General features: G+C 38.7%; 1 protein-coding gene across 2 annotated transcripts in view; it reads right to left on the bottom strand.

Annotated features, from left to right (window-relative positions):
- The window catches only part of SACS (sacsin molecular chaperone), a 66965-nt gene that overhangs the window by 18381 nt on the left and 27194 nt on the right, over positions 1–21390 (bottom strand). The window contains exons 1-7 of one of the 2 annotated variants that reach the window (XM_030476019.1): positions 14528–14617; positions 14122–14272; positions 11120–11207; positions 8608–8693; positions 4846–4957; positions 3426–3572; positions 750–2232 (exon numbers count right to left, since the gene is read on the bottom strand). In XM_030476019.1, the coding sequence (XP_030331879.1) occupies positions 750–2232; positions 3426–3572; positions 4846–4957; positions 8608–8693; positions 11120–11207; positions 14122–14272; positions 14528–14529 (2069 nt within the window). In that variant the 5' untranslated portion in view covers positions 14530–14617. Of the gene's footprint in view, positions 1–749; positions 2233–3425; positions 3573–4845; positions 4958–8607; positions 8694–11119; positions 11208–14121; positions 14273–14527; positions 14618–21390 lie in introns of those variants that run through there. The other variant, XM_030476018.1, reaches the window with a different exon arrangement.

Below are 21390 nucleotides of genomic sequence, written 5' to 3'. Positions count from 1 at the left end.
TCTTAAGAGATTATTTGGAGAAGGGTTCAGATTTAGCAAATCTTTTACAAATGTATAATCCCATACAGACATAAAAAGCATTAGTCATGCTTTCTCTCCAGTGACCCCAAGGTCACTTATTCCAGCTAGTCTGCTCTTTGCTATCCCCTCCTCAGTGGCAAAGCAAGCTTTTTTGGCTGATGAAATGTGAACCAAATTGAAATACTGATGCAGCTGGGAAATAAGCAAAGAAAAAAAAAAAAGAATTGGAGAGGGACTGGAAAGAACAAAGGGAGAGCAGATGTAAAAGACAGGCCTATTTCTTCCCATGGTGGTATCTGCTTACTTCCCAAAACCAGTGTCTAGTACTAAACCCTTCACTGAAAGTTAAAGTGTTGTGCAAATAAATATGTTTAGGTTTAATAAAAGCTCTTATTACATAATTTTATGTACTTTCTAGTATGCATGTTTCTAACCTACTCCTATTTATAATTCTCAGACGAAAGCTAACTTGAAATGTATCCTGAGGTATTCCCTTTAAGTCTAGAACACACAATTCTTTATAAAGTTATAATGGCAAGTAGCTGTCAAAGTTTTCAAATGAGACATATGCACACAAACATGTACATACCTACAGAAAACAGTTCTATCTATGCATTATTTCATTATATTACAGGATGCTGTTTATAATCTTGTTTGCTGATAAGCAAACAACAGTCTGAAGCTCTGCTTAACATTAAAAAAAATGGTATTTGGAATATTAACTATACCTGGGATATTCTTCTGAGGTTATGTAAACTAAGTCCTGTTCTGACACAGATGAGGAAAAAGGAATAAAGTTTCCGTTCTGTAATGGCAAAAGCTCCAATCCAATCAGTTCGCTGTAGACTCCATCAGAAAGCACAAATTCTAAAAGATGAAGCTTTTCTTCAACAGGTCCACTGTGTCCAGATTTCCTTAGTATTTGCCGTACTACAGCAGGAGTCACTTTTTTCACAGCTTTAGCAGCAGAAATAATAAGATGCACTGCACTAGCAATATTTGCTGGTACCTTGGCAATCTGCTTCCCTGAATTCTGGAGGTAGTTGAGAACAGACTGTGTGTACCCCAAACTCTCATCCATTTCAGAAAAGTGCACCTGTTCCACTTTTATCCACTGATTACTCACTGAGTAAATAACTGTGTGCTGGAGCAGCTCTTTAAAGAGAGGTTCTAGAACTGGTTTCCAGGGTACCCTGATTTTGCTCTGATCAGGCCATAACGTATAAATTCTTTCAGCTGACAATGGAAAATCCGAATTCTCCTCAGTCTCCATTCGTTTGATAGCTTCCAAAATAAGGGTGGTATATGCCTTTGGCACTATATTTACCACAAGAAGATCATTCCACAAAGCTGCTGGATCTCTCCACTGATCCAGCTCTCGCCATTTGATACTCCTCCTATTGTCTGTGAGACCAAAGAAACCACTAACATGAACTGGGAGTCCAGTTTTGCTTTCTTCACCTGGAGGTAAAGGCAGAAAACAAAATGCTCTTCCTGAAAAGTCTGCTACAGCTCCTTTTTCCTCCCCGTTAGTTGACAAAGACATGGCTATTCCAATAGTAGGAACAAATTTCAAGTCATCAGCTAAACAATCCAGTTCAGTACACATTCCTCGACCACCTACACAATTACATACTAACCAAGACGTTTTCTGTGCATCCTTAACACTCTCATCTTCTACAACTATATTTACATGGTATGTCACACATGTTATGCTATTGCTTGGAATTCCCTTACAATACTGATTTATTGCAGTTCGTAAGATTTTGATAGAATTGGGTCTTTCATGTTTCAAGGCCTTGTTTTCACTAGCAGTTACTCTAAAAATCAGCCTCTCAGTTCCATCAGCTTCTCTAATGTGCAATGAAACATCCTGAACACTCTTCAAGAAGAGCAATACTGTGTCTGCATCTGCTCTGAAGGATTCAAACAGCTCTAAAACCTTCTGTTTGTCATAAACATTGCTGCTCAGTTGGGAAGGCTGCAGACGAAGTGGGAAACGAAAAAAGGTACCAGGAAAGTTTCCATTCTTAAAGGTTTCCTTAGTGCTGCCAAATACACCAATGAATGGTGCAAACTGGTCTGTAAGTTCACTGATTTCCTTGCTATCTTCTTTTAGATTCCAACACTGGCCTGATTCATGAGGTCCAAAAAGGGTTTGATGGGGATCAAGCATTCCAATCTGGTCACCACTGAAAATACTGGGGACATCTGTATACATAAAAAACCAACTATTAATAATCCTAAACCAACTTATTTTTCAAACACAGTCCTAAGGAACAAATTTTTAAAGGGTAATGAACCAAATATAATGCCCAGGGATATGGCTGAGTCACCATCCCTGGAGGTATTTATATTGTATTTAGATTAAATTTAGGCACACGGTTTAGCATGGACTTGGCAGGGTTAGGTTTATGACTGGTTTATGACTCGATGTCAAAGGTCTTTCCCAACCTACATGATTCTGTAATTCTGATAACATATAATTCAGTGCTTATTGACAGTGAAGAATCAAGGACACCCCTAGTCTGCAATTAAGTACATAAACAGTCGTTCAATTATTTGCATTCTAGCAAACAGTGAGCAACAGAAAGGTGGGTTTTTTCCAATATATTTTCCAACATATTTTAACTTTTTTCTTTCCTGAAAATATTAGAAAGTAACTTAGTAAAGGTGTATTCTATTACGTTCATACCTTGCAGATCTTAAAGGCTTGTAAACAGTGATATTGTACGTTTAAAAGCATAAATTCCCAGAGTTATCAAACCACTTATCATACTAAGTTTTTATTCATGTGCTACTAACATATTGTGAGAAAACATCATGTGTCTTTCTTACAAACTCACTTCACAAGTTAAAAATGTTATTTCAGCAAAAATTTGACTCTTACCCTGTACTAACTATGTAGACTGTAAGCACTATTTATGCTATATGCTTATGCTATACAGCAGGAAAACATCTTGCCAGAAAGTATAAACATGCATATACCTCTATTTCTAGCATGAAATAAAATCACTGCTTATTATGCAAAGAACCTGCATAGAAGTATCAGTCTGGTCTAAACTTCCACACTTCTACTTACATATCTACCCTGTATTACAGGCCTTTTTAATATGACCAGCAGCGCATTAACTGAAATAACAGTGTAAAGGAATGTTTATTTCAATACAAGGGACTAAGTACATAATAATATTACTACAAGAAACACATCTCCTCCAGAAAACTTCAAAAGCCAAAGGATAACTCATAGGGTTTTAGAAAAATATGAATGCTTCTTAAGAAAACCTAGCCAGAGATCCAATTTTAAAATGCACTATAGGTAAGGTATTAAACTAATATCTAAAATAATTAAACAATTTAACAAAACTTCAACATTTTAATTTTAAAATATCTATTGAGAGTACCTGTTATATGATAAACTGAATTAAAGCCAATTCCAAATCTTCCAACTTTCAGAGGATCATCTCTCTTCCTACTTCTTGCTATTTCCTGTATACCGTGCCAGTCCTCAGGGGTGAAAATTGCATCATTGTATGCATAAAATGCTGGTCCTATAATAAATAGGCAAGAGTTAAAAAGATGACAGAAGAAAACTACTTAACTGAGAAAAAATTCTAGGAAAGAAGTTTACAGAACTATGAAAGTATTTCTTTAAAGTCTGCATGTGCAATTTATGGGGAAACTATGACTCAAACTGACACCAAATTATGCTTGGTGATGAACGGGAGATACAGAGTAGCAGCAAAAGCAGAACCAAGGAGATGGATTTACCTCTGTATATGATACTTAAGAGATTTATATTCTGATGTGGTATCTAGTTCTGGTGTCCACATTTCAAAAGAATGATTCTGAAAAACTGAACAGAAAGCAGAAAACAACCAAACTTCTGGAAGAAGTGTCCTGTGGCACAAGGCTTAAACTCAATCTGTTCAGTCTATCACAAAGATGTTTGAAAGATGTACTAATCACAGTCTATTAATACCTCCACTGGAAGGGATACATGGCAAGATATAACAATAACCTGTGTCTAGAAAGACAGACAAATTCAAACTGGAAGGCACAATGAGGTTGATTAACAAGCTAGAAACAAGAAGTAGTGGATCACCCATTAGGAAGCCTTCAAATAATAACTGAATGCCTTTTGGGATGATTACGCAAACTCATTTGTCTGATAAATACACAACTGACTTCAATCACACAAAGCCGTATTAGATGATATAAAAACCTTAAAGTTACAACAAACTACATTTGCAGTACACAGCAGCACGGAGCAAGGGTTGGTGCAAGGGTGAGAGAGTAAGAGATGGAGAAGAAAACAGAACTGCCCAGAGAAAGCTGAAATGTACGGTCATGTTTACATTAAGAACTGGAGATCGCTCTCAAAAGGTAGAGGTGATTATGCAGAAAATCTGAAATTACTGTCTAATACCCAAGGCATTCTTTTATCCTAGGTCTTATTAAATCTTGTTTACTGACTCCACTAAAAATCCTTTCGTGTATATTGAGATAGCGAGTGAACCTAGAGAAATAAGCCCCAGGATACACAGTCACCCTGAAAGAAGTTACCTGAAATAAAGCTGAACATGAAGGCTTTCTCAAACAGCATTAACTAGAAGCAGCTGGAAAGCTGCTACTGATAACCTGCAAGAAGATGGCGTAAGGCCTTCAATAGCAAACACTGGCTTTGGAAAAGAATTATCAACATTAGAATATAGACAAAATATGCACCTCGTAAGGTAGTCATCTCTATATAGCAAGGAAAAAAACACAGAACCACAGGCATATTGATGGATAATGGCCAACACTAATAAAAATTATATTTACCCTGATACTGTACCATGTCCTTTGACCATAGAGTTTCTGTTCCATACTGAGTTTCATCATATAAAAACCTAACCTCTGTGGCACCAGCATCTTCTGCATTCTGTATCAGTTCCTGAGGCAGGAAAAAACCCAAACAAAACCAAAAGTATAATGTAGTCATGTTGTACATATTCTAGCAATGGCTTTCCAACTTAAACAGTAGAAAATAATAAGCAATTGTCTTGAGTGTAATTGTGTTCATACTTTTCAACCAAAATAATTTTATCCAGTTTACCTGAATGAAAATAGACATTATAAAAGGAATATTCATTATAAAAGAAAAATAAATATTCATTATAAAAGTAATATACTACCAAATAATATAAACATGATTGGAGCTCAAATTCCACACACAAGCAGTTATAAATTTAAGAAATAAGCTACTAAACTGTTACTACTACATAATCCCAAATCAGAGTTGTACAAGCCTCAAAACAATGAAGAAAAAAACAATTTAAAAAAAAAAAAAAAAAAATCAAAGTTTGCTACAAAGCCCACACAACAGCTGAAGACAACAGTGAAGCAGCAAATCACAGAAGGGCAATAAACATCACTCTTTACATCTGCTAAATTCCATTTAACACTTCACAATATGAAGTGACAGCCACATAAAGAGCCACAGTGCTCACTCCTAACACCCCTTCAGCAAAGGGCTGCAGAACAGTTCTGACCAGTAACTGTAAATCATGAACCAGCAGAGCGCACCTACTGAATGAAGCCCATGGCTCTAGACAGAGGCTTATATTGATTATTTGTTAAATAGTATTACCAGTGGTGAGAGCTATGGAGAACTCTAACTAAAATGTCAATAAACTAGTTCTGTAAACACTACCATTAACAAAACATGCCCATCCAGTCCCATTTACCTCAACAGCATTATACACTGCAGACACGTAAGCGTGATTATAAATAACTTCAGGATTAGAGCTTCACACAATACTCTATTTACAGTGAATCATCAAAGTGCAGCAGGGCTCCAAAGATACACATTCGTATATATAAATAAACACACATACACATCTGTGTGTATGTTTGTTTGGGTGTGTGTAAGTTTGGCATAAGGAAGTATCCCAGCTGAGTTGAAAAGCTGTGTAGGTACATCACATCCAATGTATCCATACAACATAAATTTCAGTCAATTACTCGTAACAATAGAAGACTTGCTAGCAAGATGAATCTTCACTTAGAACTAACAAATCAACTAGCAGCAGATATTATAGATTAGGTTGCATTCTAATATACTGTTGACAGTAAAATAAACTCATTGTTATTTAATATCTGGTTTCAAAACTATAACCCCTCGATTTTTCACTTTCTGACAGTATATTCAGTCTATAAGGCCTTTCTCACAAGTAACCAAAATATATTATTTATATTGTCATTATAATTTTGAAGCATATGATGAGGTAGCAAGAAATACACCCACAGTTCAGCATAAATAATTTTTTAAAGAATTTCTCTCCGTAAGGTATTTAATTACAAAAAACATACAATTCTTCCAAAAGAATAATCACAGCAATCATTCAAGATGACACAGAAAGACAGCAAAAGCCACTAGAAATATTAAATAAGTATGAAAACTACCATGTAGTCAGAGACTTGCATTCATGCTGTGGCACACAGGGCATCTCCTACATTCAGCTGCAAAAGCATTGTATTTGAAGAATCCAAACAGTGAAATGAATTTTAAGAGATCAGCAAAATTCCTGGTAGTAATTCCACCTTAATAGTCTGTTAACTCTAAATTGTAAACCATGAAAAGAGGAACATTTCTACTTTTAGATTTACCCATCTGATTCCTGAGGACGTTAACTTATTTCTTCATGTTGGAATGAAAATTTGGATTTCAATTGTTAAGAAGGTCTGAACCTTCCACGATGCAAATGCATCTTACAGATTCAACTAGTAGTGGGAAACAGTAAAAATGTAAGCATCCCATCCAATGCACAAACACTGCTCATAATGTATCCAGCATGCAGTTTGCCAAAACAACTGAAGATATGCTTATCTCAAGCATTCACACTAAGAATAATCAACTTGTTCCAGAGTTGCAAAGAAAACCTTCCAAGAGACAGCAGGAACTGCCAGCAACTGTCACCATTTGCATTTGTGTGTTTTATATATATGGATAAATATATACATGTACCTGCACCAAATCCCATTAGAACCTAGTATTCACATATACAAAGGAAATGAGTCTCCTAACATCCCTGTGATGAAGCATTCCGGATGAGAAATTTAACATCCAACTATAAGCTAATCACTGCAGGTGCAATTAAAAAAAAATTAAAATATCAAACTGGCACTTCCAGACATTAGCATAAGAAGCTACAATCAGACAAGTCATCTTCTAAAGGTACCTGTCTTTCCCCTTGACTTGATGAATTTAGAATGATCTGTATTTTTTCAGATTATAGAATCATAGAATGTTTTTGGTTTGAAGAGACCATAAATATCATCTAGTTCCAACCCTCTTGCCATGGGCAGCGACAATTTCACTAGACCAGGTCGCTCAAAGTTCCATCCAACCTGACTTTGAACGCTTCCCATGACAGGGCATCCACAATATCTCCAGGCAACCTACTCCAGTGTCTCACCAAACTCATCCCAAAACATCTCTTATGCCCAATCTAAACTTACCCTCCTCAGTTTCAAACCATTGCCCCTTGTCCTGTAACCATATGCCTTGGTATGAAGTCTCTCTCCACCTTCTTTATAAGCCTCCTTTGTATGTTCAAAAACCCTAATAAGGTCTCACCAGAGCCTTCTCTTCTCCGGGCTGAACAACCCCAACTCTCTCAGCCCTTCTTCACAGGAGAACATGCTCCAGACATGTCTGAAGTAAGGTGAGGTGAACTCTACTTTACCAGTTCACCATCTTATTTACTGAAATTTTTTTTAGTGCTTAAATCAATGTTGCCGTTTCCATTGTTAAGCTTGTACACATAACATTCAATGTTCAAGTGTGGAGTATCACAACATAACATGTCCTACTGTTGCATACTTTGAAGTCTTCCGGACCAATGATAAAACCCCATAAAGAACACTAACCTCAGTTCGGTAAATCCTGTGACATTCTTTTGTTATGAGAACCAATGTCCAGACTAAAAATGTTTTCCAGCCCACACAAAACTGACGGGTTCATTATTCTTATCACTCTGGAGCAAGTCTCCCAAAAGCCATTCAAAGATTCCCATCATAAAAGCCTTCTTAATCTTAGGATGAAACTTTGTGACACTGCCATAGTCCACTGAGGAAAATGAATTTAGCTACCAAGAAATTCCACAACAAAATCTTGTTTTACAGTCTCCAGCTTATCCCAATCTTAACACTAAGATTGGGATAACATGCTTTCAAAAATTTTTATATACTATTATGTATGCTACATAGCTTATAGCAGAGATGAGCAACAAATAATAAGCAAAACAAACATTTTAGATAGCTCACATAAAGTACATCATGAAGTCTCTGATTTAATTGTAACATCTGTGTTTTGTTTGTTTGTTTTTTATAACTTATAATGGCATCTGTGACAAGCAAACTCAGAAACATCAAACCCACAACTCACTTTGCCTTGTCCACAGGAATGGAAACATGTCTTTCCCATACTAAAATGAGTATCTAATGAGGTACAGCAACTGCAAGATCTGCTGGAAAGTGTTAAATTAATGGCATTATGTCATGCTTATTAAATGTCTGCGAAAAATACCATTTGTTATATACCTTAAGAATCTGTCCTCCTTCCGGGTATCTTCTTAAAATATCCTTCAGAAAATCAACAAGTGGCGGAGTTGTTTGTCCAAAACGACCTAAAACCAAAAAAAACCAATCTGTCTATTATGCTACTATGCACTTAATTTCAGATTAAAAAATACTCACTAAAAACTTACTGGGAATCTAGAAAATTGTTTTAAATTAACTCAAGGCCTGATACTGTTCAATCTTGTATTTCCAAAATCAACTGTAAAAATACATTATACATATTTTTATTTTAAAAGTTAAAATAGCAGTCTTGATGTTAAGGTCAACATGTTTCACATTAGATGAAATAAATTCGGGAGTTAAATCTTTGCATGAACTCCAATTACTGGATGTTCAAATGTAGCAACTGCTAAAGGACTAGTACTTTTTAAGCAGCAGGACAGTATTCTAGGGCAGCAGTGGCTCTAACTTTTTTATAGACAGTGATGATCTCTACTGACAGCTACACAGAGGCACAGTACACTTCGACTCTAGTGTACACTTCCTGTTCTGGCATACTGTGGCGCTGGGCCTGGTGCTAGCTTTGGTGTTACCTGGGCTTCACACTGAAGGGAAAAGTCTCAGAAAGGTACTACCAAGCATTATGAAGTTCTGCTGCAAGAGGAAGAGTCTATCACAGAAAGAAAGTTTCAATATTCGTCTTTTCAAACTCCAGTCTGAGACTAAAGAGCAGCTCCCTAAATCCAAACCTCTAAAACATGTGCTTCAAATAAATATTCATGATGCAATCCACACAAGGAAAAGACTCTACTGATGCCCCGTCACTTCCTTTAAAAGTTATTAATAAAGTAATTATTCTCTCTCTCTCCCCCCTTCTGCATATATGTGTGTTTATACAGTACACAGATGCAAACACACACACATTATATATGTTATGGAATAAAACATGTTAAAAACAAAAACCGCCACAGAATTCTCAGCAATGTGAGGAAAAAGGAGATAGTTACCTATCTGTTTGCTGAGAAAACATGAAGTAAAAATATCAAACATCTTGTCTTTATGAAATTTTCATATCACTCTATGTTTAAGGTAACTTAACAGCACCATTAAAAAAAAAACCTAAGAAATTGCAACTCACAGCTATAAGTGTAGAGAGTATTTCATAGCTTTATTATTTTTACAGTATACAAAAGTATATGGAAGTCAACATGCAACATGCAAACTTCTAAAATAAGGTGAACTGATCAATAGCAGGAAAGTTTGGGTGTTTCTTTTCTTAGGAGAAATTCTCTTAAATCAAGAAACCGATCTCTAAGCCTAAATTGGGCAGGCAGGCGGAAGTGTTTAAACACATTTCACTATGGGAACCACAAAAACAGACAAGTTAACTTTTAAGTGACAGGACCAAAAGTAGACATTATTCTCTCTTTACATTTGAGACCAAAGCTGCTCTACTTAGGTCACAAAAATTACTCTGTCCTATCAAAGGCAGAACTGATTTTTCTTCAGTATTAGAGCTGGTCATATTTAACACAAAACTTGTTCCACAAATCTAAAGGAGAAACTTTTTCCACAATAAGGGTAGTCAAGCATTGGCATGGGAACCCAGAGAGCCTGTGCATTCTCCATCCTTGGAGGCTTTCCAAACTCAACCAAATCAACCCTTGAGCAACCTGGTCTGACCTCAGACCTGACCCAGCTTTGAGCAGAAGCTTAGAGACTTAGGTTCTAAAGAATGTGAACATGAACTTCTGGCTAACATACAAACAATTCACTTCCCTCTATCACTAGAAAACCATAATCCAGTATACTCATGGCTTACACTGGCTAAGGAATACAATATTTTGTGACACCAAATCAAATATCTGCATGAAAGGAAGGGTTTCCTTCTTCATCCTACCATCCCATTAGCATTTATTTCCTTCTCTTACAATAAAGTTACTGTTAAAAGAACATTGATGATAGCAACCAAATAACATAATCACTACAGATTTTAATTAGAACATTTCTGAAGATATTCGGGTATCATCATCTAATTCAAGATACTATACAACAAATATACCTGCTATTTTTGTAATGAAAATGTAACTAAACATACAGAATCAAAAGAAAAACAAACAAACCAGAAGAATTCAAAAGCTTTTCACCAGTGTTAGTCTTCTACACAGTCGTGACTGAAAAGATATCCTTTCAAGTGCCTGAATTGCTTACAAGTATTCATCTTATTTTGCATGAGACAACGCAGATATTAACTCTACTGCAAGCCAAGTTTTACTGATTCCAAAGCACAGCAATATTCTAATCTCTACACATGACATTACAAATAAAAAACGAATCACCAAGGCACTTCGAAACAGAAGTTTAATTTTCTTCCTGGGTCAGAATGAATAAAACAAGTGAAGGGATACCTAGAACTTACAAGTAAAACAATAGCTTCCCATTCAAAGCAAAGAATAATTTCAATTAACTCCAGATTGCATTAGAAAATGCTTTGACCTTCCAGTTTATGAACAGAGACAAGTACTTGTCATACCTCCTCCTTTCAACCCTTTTGACTGAAGCTTCAGAAAAACTTGATTTTGAGACCTCTGAAGATCAACAATCTTGGTACCATCAGATAACTGAAATAAAAAATAAAACAGATCTTGATCAGAACATTCTGCAGCGTAAATAACTTCCTGTAGCTCTATTTCCTACACATTTATTCCAAGAAGTCTGGTTTTGTCTAGAAGTATACAAAAACTGTGAAACATCCAGTATTCATTTAGAGCAGCACTTTAAGTCCCTGAGGTCTAGGATGGCCTCCTCTGCCTAATGATACTCCTCAGATGAAGCATCAGTTTGTTGGTAACAGGATCAGAAAAAATGGCCACAAGCAAATCAGGTGGAAAAAAATGCCTACAGAAGTATACTAAGAGCAAGCCGTGGCCTCCCACTTTTACACTTGAAAAGTTTCATGTTCTGGGAACTTTTGGAAGCATACAGCTACAGCAGTTATTGTTCTAAGCTGCATGCCCATAAAGAAAATAAACATATACAGGAAGTAGATAGTCTATGTACTCCAAAAAGTAAATATGGGTATACAGTTTCATATGAGTTTTAAACTAAGCAGTATCGGCTCAAAGCAGCTAGTCATACAGAATGTGTAAAGACAAAAGTATGTCACATAAGCCCCCTGAAGAATCCGACAGCCTCATCTCCCCTCTACCTCTCAGTACTCACTAGGAACATGACTGAGAAACTGGGGCAAACTAAGCAACAAATTCCTTAGCAGCCACCGGGAAAACTACTCAGTAATCATAGCACATGGATTTTTTATTTTGTTTTGCAAATCTGGTTTCATATTTTACGTGTGTCCCAGTCATATACGATGTGATGCTAAAATAGCCATGTGTGACATGATGTTATCCTGCATACCACAATAACGAATGCAGAATTAAGTTGCAGTGTGCTAATTAGAAACTTAACCAATTAATAGTAAACTATGTTAAACGTTTATTATGTGAAAGTTTATTATTGTATTAGTCTCAGTTTATAATAAAGTTCAGGACTACCTCCTCACTTGGATAGATCAAATCAAATTACTAGAAAGAAGGTGGTGCTTACACAGACATAGATGCTTACAGTCTAACTACATTTAATGAGCAAAAGACAGTCCTAGCCCACAGTATATAACCATAACCTTAAAAAAAAAAGGAAAAAAATGATGTTCCTTTTTACTTAGACCAGTTTTAAATAGTACTTGCAACGGCAGTGCATTTATTTTAAGTTCCTAAAGAAATGTTATACTTGAGCTGATCTTGTCTCAAGATGTAAAATAGCTTACACTGAGCATGCAACCTATTCAGGACTCACTATAAATAAATGAAAAAGAATCCACAGAATGCTGTAACCTATCACCAAGTTCTAAAGGTGATATACCAAATTTTCTAAAGGTGAATAACCGAATTTCCGCAGGTAGGATTTTTGTACCAGAACACCAGCAGAAACTAGGAGATTGAATACATTCAAATTAATAGCTCAACACTAGTAAGGAACTATGAGAGAAAGAGATACTGGATTTTACTTAACATGTAAATTGCACATAGCACTTTTAATGGGAAAAAAAAATTACTGATTCATATTCTACTACCTCAGTAAATTAAAAAGGAATTTGATCCCAATAAACAGGAGTTCAAAAGTTTATAGAGGTTTTTCAAAATTGCTACATAGTATTCCCATGTGTATTCTAATTTAATATTAATAAATAAATAAACCCAGAATAGCTGTTACAGTCTGCTTACTGCCTGTTCCCTGCCAAAACACAGTTTTCTGTGCCAGACGGAGCGCTGCTTAGATATTCGCTTCCAGATGAGTTTTATAAAGTGATTATACAGATCTCCTTCCTCCCTGGAAGGGACGGCCTGGAGAGAATGAAATGAAGGACACACAAAACCAGGCAAGAAAATAAAAAATAAACTACATGGGTAGTTTGTTTCAAACCTGAGTCCTCAATGACTACTTGTGTTCCCCATATAGGTTCTTAAAAGCTTCTTGAGCAATGCAATGACTAACATCTAATTCTTTCCTAGCATCATAGAATAGTATTTGGGTTCCAAGGGACTTTTAAAGATCATCTAGTCCAATCTCTCTGCCATGGGCAGGGACATCTTCCACTAGACCAGGTTGCTCAAAGCTCTATCCAACCCGACTTCGAACATTTCCAATGATACGGCATGACAACTTCTATGGTCAACCTGTTCCAGTGCCTCACCAGCCCCATCATAAAATATTTCTTCCTTATGTCCAGTCTAAATCTATCCTCTTTCAGTTTAAAACCATCGCACCTTGTCCTGTCACTACAGGCCTCAGTATAAAGTCTCTCCACCTCTCTTATAAGCCTGCATTATATATTGAAAGACTGAAATAAGGTCTCCATGGAGGTTTCTCTTCTTTATGCATTTACAAGTTCCCCTGCCCCATTTAATCCCAATTTCCAGTCTCTTGTCTTTCCTTCTTGCCTCTAGTCATCCCATCCCACCAGTATCTCAAGGCTCCTGTTTCCCAAGAGCATAGCTAGAAGCATGCCAAGCAGTTCTGACACGGTGACCCCAGGCTGATGTCTTCAACAGAACAAGGTCATTCATTCATTTAACTCTCCGCTGTAACCAGACCTCAATTTTTAACTCATAAGAGCTCCTGCCACTGGAATGTCAACTATGCTGTTCAGGTGGGCCAGCAGGTAGAAAATCGATTAAAGATGGAAAGGAAGCCAGAACAAGCACATCTGCACTGAATCTTCTGTGCCTCCCCAAATAAAGAACACGGGGTAAAGAACATGAATTATGTCAGAAAAGGACACAAAACCTCGCATGATAAAAGCTGGCACCATAAAGAGAAGAACAAGGTTAGCTGCTTGTCCAAAACACCTCCCTGCTTCCCATGAGAGACTCACACCTAAGGACACACACACACTGTGGTGCCCTCGCACCAGAAGACCCAATGACAAAACGCAGCCGAGTAGGGACTTCCAGCCCCTCCCGCCGCGCTCCTCACCTCTCTCCCGCGGTGCCACAGCCGCTGCTCGGCGCGGGGGAAGCCGGCTTCCGCATCGATCCGCGCTTTCACGTCCCCCACAGCGGCGGAAGGCGGCAGCTCGAAGGTCCTGCAGCCCAGGCAGTCATGGAGGACGGTCACTCTGGCCAGCCTGCGACAACGAGACAGACACCAGGTGAACAGAGACACGCAGCGCCCTGCCCCGGCGACCACCCTCTGCCTGCTCTCTCTCCCCCTCGAGCACCCCAGAGGCCCAGGGCACAGGGATGGGAGGGCGGGCGCCTGCCCCGCTCCGGGGAAGGAGCCGCCGGGCCTACGAGCGGAGCCGCTCCCGCAGCGCCGCACGCCCGCGGCCTCGCGGCCTCTCGCCTGCCGTGCTGTGCCGTCCTGCCCCGCCACCACTCACATGCCCGCCGCGGCACACAAAGGACCGTTAGCTGCACGGCTGCGGCCGCCGCCGCTCCCCACACGGGGAAGGGGTGTGGCTGCGCACGGCGGGCAGAAGGAGGGGCTCGCCCGGAGCCTTGCGCCGCGGAGGAAGAGGGAGGAGGGAGCGGGTGGGGAAGCCGCCCTAAAGCAGTCCCGGTCGCGGTGGCGCCTCCGCTAAAGCTACCCCGGTCTTGGCTCCGCGCAGGGTGGCTCCGCGCCCGCTTCGTGGGGCCTGTCGTTCCCGCTGCCTGGCGGGGCCTCGGGTGAGTGACCCTGTAGCCTCGGGCGGGGATGGAGCTTGGCTTGACGGCGATGCGTGTATGGCATGGGGCTGCCAGAGCCGTGACTAAGGCTAAGGTCCAGAGGCGTTATGGCACGCAGAGCCCTCCTGCAGCATGGCAGGCCGGCAGGGAAGTGCACTGGTGTTTCGTGTAATTCCCAGCATTCTGTTTCTCAAGGATGCAGAACACAGAATGAAATGTCATTTTTCTGCTCCCCTGTCAGTCACTTGATTGATCATGAATATTTATTGGTCTTGATCTTGTAATTTATCTCCTATGGTAAGTCCTCATGCCATTCAAAAACTTATGGAAAGTGCTCTAGCTCCAGAAAACAGAACTTTGAGCTCGTCCCAATGAGCTAAGTGCACTTTGAGAAACTTGTAGAGGGGGCCAACAGAAACCTCTGAGGCTCACTGTGTGCGAAGTTCTGCACTTGGCACCATGGGCTGCCCATCAGTGATGGGCTGAATAGCAGCCCTGCTTCCAAGCAGTTGGGGGGTACCAGGCTGAGTATGAGGAGAATGACCGATAGATTGAAGGAAGTCAGTCTGCTCAGTGTTGAGGCTGAATCTAGGATGTTGTGAACAAAATAGGATGTTCTGGGCTTCCCCAGTTCCGTATCCAAGCAGAGGACTACTAACGTGGTCAGTGGCCCAAAGGACATTATCTACAAGGAGAAGAGCGCAGAGTTGGGCTTGTTTAGTCTGATGAGGAGACTAAGGTGCAATATAGTATCATCCCACAGCTACCTGAAGGGCAGTTACAACGGTGATGGAATTCTACTCTTAGTAGTGCAAGACTAACAAGAGGCAATGGCAACAAACTGCAGCTTGGGAGGTTTCACACTGGACAGTAGGAAAAAACATGTCACTAGGAGAGCAGCGCAGTACTGGCATGGGTTGTCTAGAGGCACTCTTCATATTGGGATATTTTCAAGGCTTAGCCATGACTGACCTGATTCAATACTGGCGATCCTCCTGCTTTGAGCAGGAAGATGGACTACAGACCTCCAGCCAGCAGTTCCATTTCTTTCCAACAGGTCCTTAATTCCAGTCCCTGAGTACACTGAAACATCTATGACTTTCATCAGTGACGAAGAGTTAAAACTGCTACTTGACAGCAACAGATAGCAGAGATTTTGTGGAAGGGGGAGAAGACACAGTGAACCTCTGCAGGAAGTGTATTAACTTAGGAAAAGATGAGAAGAAAGCTTAAAAACCACAAAGGTCAGGTGGATCAGGATACAATACAGTATCTAGGTAAAGTTTTGCCAGTGCTGCAACGTCTTATTTCATTCATATTCAATATTTGTCTATTGAATAATACAGAATTATAAGAAAATGTTAGCAATTTTGTGGGTACGATCCTGCTTTCACCAGAAATAATAAAACTATTTTAACTTAAACAAGATAGAGCTAACTCTGCTTTAGTTTGTTCATTTTCTGTAGTTTCATATTTTTTATATCTCCTCTCACATCTCCTTCACAGTTTGTCATCACAGAATTATTCATATTATGTCCAAAAGAATGAGAATGCTGCCTTCTGATCTCTTGCATCTATCTTTTTATGTCTTGATACCAAGGGAATATACTACCTGCAGAAGGGTGTGACATGAGGGGCACAAATGTGAATGGCTGGGCAAGATGGAAGGATTTGAACCCTGATGCAGTCCTGTCCATATCAGCTACTAAAATAGTCTCCAGACCAATTGAACCACCAAACCACACTGGCAAAATCTAATTCTTCTCCAGCTGGGATCATGGGAGTGATTTAGTGTTTCATGAAGTATGCACAATTGTTTGAATGGGACCCTGGAGACAAACAGAGCTATCTCAACTAACAGCTACCTCTCTATGCCACAGATCTCAAATGGTGGGACACATTCAGGGGCACAGACAATCCTGCTGTCAGTGATTGGCTGAAGTTCCCCAACCCACGTCACATCACACGACATCTCACATCATACTCCCAAATTATGTCCTGTGATGGTTTAACATTAATATTGGGGGAAAAAAGTCCTTGTGCCACAGATTCTGGCTAGTATGTGCCCCCTATAGTAGAAGGGGAAGAGTTGGGAAAAGCCAGCGATGCAGAACTGGAACCATGCAAGGTTCTAGGCAAAGGAGCTGGACTCCTGAGGTCCTGGAAAATGCCTATACCTGTTCTTTTCATAAAACTGTTTCTCTTGCTACAAGAGAGACTGTTCTTTCATATGGCAGGAATGAATGTCCCATTTCTATTTACTGTGGGGCACCTTTCATTTGCTTTTCTTTTATCATGTGTTTTCTACTCTGTTTTTTCCTTTTGATAATATCTGCCTTTAGATTGTATTTTCTTTCTGTCCGTCCAGATAGAAACAAGATGTTCATCCTCTTACTACCCTTGTATTAAAGGAGTGAGCATGACTAGGACACGTATTCCAATGCAGCCTTTTGATCATCTGCACTGTTTAATTGTTGTCATGCTTCTTGGCACAGTTTTAACCTGTAACTACCACCAGGCTTCAGGATCATGATCAGGCATGGTTCATAAACCAGGGACAACTCTCCACTGTGAAAACACACAAGGACACTTTGGTTTAGGGCCAAAGACTGTGAAGTTTTTTAGACACAAACTGTGTTATACCACTTACCCTTAGAGTTTTGGCCCCTTTCCTGAGGTCCCATCCCATTTTATTTATTGGCTAGCTGTTGCTATTGATGATTATAAGCAAGACTCCCACTGGGAGTGTGTCCAAAGTAGGGCAACAAAGCTGGTGAAGGGCCCAGAGCACACATCCTATGAGGAATGGCTGAGGGAACTGGGGTTGTTTAGTCTGGATAAGAGAAAGCTCCTGCAGTATTAATTACAATGCTGATTTTTATCAGCAACATCCTGGCCATTGATATGGCAAGGAATGTAGTATAAATATCCTTTTTAATTACAAAGTGATTTATACATATGCTGTTACCCATTATCAAACTCTTTTTGACAGCTTATGATAGTGACCTTTGTAAGCCTGATTGATATCTAGTAAAAACTGTGCCAGAAAAGTGACTATATAGAAACTACACTGTCTGGCCAAAAAGGAGTACGTGTTCCAGTTTGCAGATTTTCACATCAAAAGAACCCCCAACCTTTATTTAACTTTAATCTTGCTTATACGTTTGGAAAACAGAACTATGGAAGCTACGTAATCCTAGTGAAGTTAAAGGTGTCACATACATATTTGCTATGCAAAACTCCTATTAGTGATTTTATGTGACAATGTGAAAAGTAAAAAGCATTTGACGTGATCAGGTGGGAATTTTGTAGCCATGACAGTTTGAAAAGAAGTATCTTTTAAATCTAAAATTATGTGGACTGATTTGAGAATTTCTAAATACTACAGATAGAAATCCCTATGATAATATTTTTGTAACCACTTTTCCAAGAAAGCAGCATTTAGGTTTAAGAATACATACGGGAAATTCTCCTGGGCTATGAACAAGGCTTCTGTTGGGTTGAGAATAAGGTCATACAGGAAGGGATATACAATTGAAAAAAAATTTAAAGAGTCTCTGCAACATTAAAGTATTTTTATAAAATGAAATGAAAGCCATTTGCATAGCAACATTTCCCTGAAAACAGAAAATTCTGAGTTGCAGAATCACTTTGTATTTCCCAATGATTTAAAATAGGTGTTCAGTAGCAGAAAGACATGGATGCAAACCCCTTTCTTCCTTATCAGTGTGCTTAAAAAGGTGGAATGGAGTCTGCAAAAGGAGTGTATGTTGTGATAAGAAACAAACATGATTAGGTCACTAGTGCAAGAGGAAATCGCTGCAGTACAGTAGCTTCCAGTGCAGCAAGTAACATTCTGCAGTGCTGGCAGGCAAGCAGCAGTGACTCAACAACTATATCTAGATTGGACATAGTGCACGCCAAGCAAAATCAAAACTTTCTACAACACAGTAAGCACCTTCATTCTTAAATCAATTCCTGAAGTGTTTCTAACAGATGTTTTAAACATTACACTGTATATATATCACATTAGCCAGAGATTACAGATTGCATTGGTCTGTAGTAACTGCCAGGAGCTTGCTTTATCCTTGCTTACTAATGCATTTTCAAGAAGTTTGAGAATAAACCTACCATTAATTGATGACACATGTGCTAGTCATTGGAAAGCTACCCCTTACTGGAAAGTTTCTAGCTTATTTGAATAGCTCCATTAACAGAAAAGAAAAGAAGTATCTAACTGAAATGGCTATAGTCCTATCTTGTACAAATGAAAAAAACAACAAGAACAAAATGCTCCAAACCTCCCTCTGGCCTGTGAAGCGTTTGATTTAAACATAACATCTAGTTTTGCCCCAAAAATCTATCACACAGTTTAATTAGTTTTCTGAAACTGTTTTATTACAGATTGGTGCAGTGAGTTTAAACCAGTTCTCATACTCTGCACTCCTCACGTAAAACCATTATAGACAGCTTCTAAGCAAATTATCTGTATGATTATGGCTTAATCAAATATTAAAGAACTGGAGGAAAGTATTATTCCTTTTGCAAGCTTATGTGTTTCTAAATGTCAAATATCAAAAAACCAAGATCCTTTCTAAATACCAGTAAAAACAAACAAAAGATCAATGGTCACAGAGGCCAGAAAAAGCCATTTGTTTCCATCTAATGATTTTGATCTCTCTGTTATATGCTTTAATGTTCAAGCCAGTTCCTTGATGACACTAAGCAAATGCTAATGGAAAGTACTTAAAAGACCTATAAAACTTGTTTCAGTTTTATTCTTTGCACAATAAAGAGCAGAGCAAGAAGACACAAATAAATGATAAAATTTTAAAATCTTCTTAAATGCTAAAGTAAAATTTCCTCTTAGATCTACCATTAGGAAAAGACTACTTTAAATTAAGTCCTCGAAGAGAGGACCTAACCTTACTCAACTATAGTACAGTAACCATTACTCCACAGACTTGAATTGCTAAGTATCACAGGCGTTTCTATTCCAGATTGTATGAATAACAAAATATCAGTACAAAATGCTTGGCATTTCAAATTATGCAAAAGATTAAACCAAAGTACTGATAAAAATAAACTCTCCAATTGCTCTTTAGAGAATTGCATTAGGAGGGACTCCAGTGTTGCAAGATCTGCTGTTGGCATACATTTTTAAATAAGCAATATGTTAAATTACTGGTGATGTTTTCTTTTGACAATTGGTGCCAATAAAAGTGCCAGATTTAGAACACCCATTTTAACCTTGAAACAACAAAAAAGCAGAGCCTAAATCTGAAATTTATTTCAGTGCCAAAGGTAAGTTCCTAAATACCACAATGAATCCAGGCCTATGTTTTTTGCCTCTATTTAGGACACATGGTAATCAGCTTACCAAAGGTATTTTTTTCTATATTACCTGAATTTTTTTCTTATTTTCATTCCAGAGTAATTAATGAAGCTATTATCTTTCTACATAAGGGAGGAAAATCTACTTAATAACTAAAATTAAATCAGCCGCCCAGATTACACATGCATTAAACTTTTTAAGAAGCATTTCTCCATCCCTATTGCTTCTGGATACTGCTTCTTATCATGCTTTGAAATTTCATACTATTTCCAAGGCATCAGTGAACCGAGCCCTATGTATATGGAGAAAATTAGAATATCACACAGAAGGAAATACAAGACATGTAATTTTCTTAAATTATGAAAAGCACAACTCAAAACACCTCAAGTATCTGTACATCAGATAGTGGATGACACTCAGGAATATCCTTTCAGATAATGCTAGCTCTGTAGTGGCTCTATATCAGTTCTGACTCCTTCATAACAGGGTTTCATACAGAAATACAAGCAAAACCTTATCTGTCAGACAACAGAGGGATGAGTGGCACAGCATGAGAAACATGAGCCATATGTAAGGCCTAGTGAGAGTAAGGGAGGAAAAGGGGAAGAAATGACACAGGGCATCCTCTTCTGGGAAAACATAGAGAAGACATGAAAGGGATTCCTGTGTTACGTGACAAGTCCAGTCACACAAATGTAATAGCTGCAATACTGCTCCAAACGCTAGCTCATACGTGAGTTGCAGAATCATTCATTGGGAATCGCAGGCTGTGTTACCATGTCCTGTCCTACGTAAAGCAGCATGGGGTTAAACATCAAGTACTTTCAGCCTCCTACACCCTCACTGCATTTCACTCTTCTTTCCGATTTACTGGTGGAACTTATATAATTGCCTCTTATCCTGGTTAAGATGGTATTACCCAATTTAACAAATTATTACTATTTCAGTTGTTTGAGCTAATTTGGCTCATTTTGACAGACCTCAGACACAAGGCAGCTGTGATATCTTCAACATGGAAGAAAGAAAACTAACTCTATCCCAGCTGAAACCAGGACAGTATGCTAGCCTGTAGCTTTGGCAAGGACAAGACATAAATACATCCAAACTTCCAGTGAAATGGATGGTAAAACTTTCTCCACTTGGGGGCAGGGTGCTTTCGAAACTGTCATACTGTTTGCATCTCTGTCAGTGTGACAGAACAGATACAGTATGCCCCTTGGCATACTTCTGTGTATTTGGACA

This window comes from Strigops habroptila, chromosome 2, assembly GCF_004027225.2.
Source record: "Strigops habroptila isolate Jane chromosome 2, bStrHab1.2.pri, whole genome shotgun sequence".
NCBI lineage: Eukaryota > Metazoa > Chordata > Aves > Psittaciformes > Psittacidae > Strigops > Strigops habroptila.
This window is presented reverse-complemented; position numbering and strand designations above follow the sequence as displayed.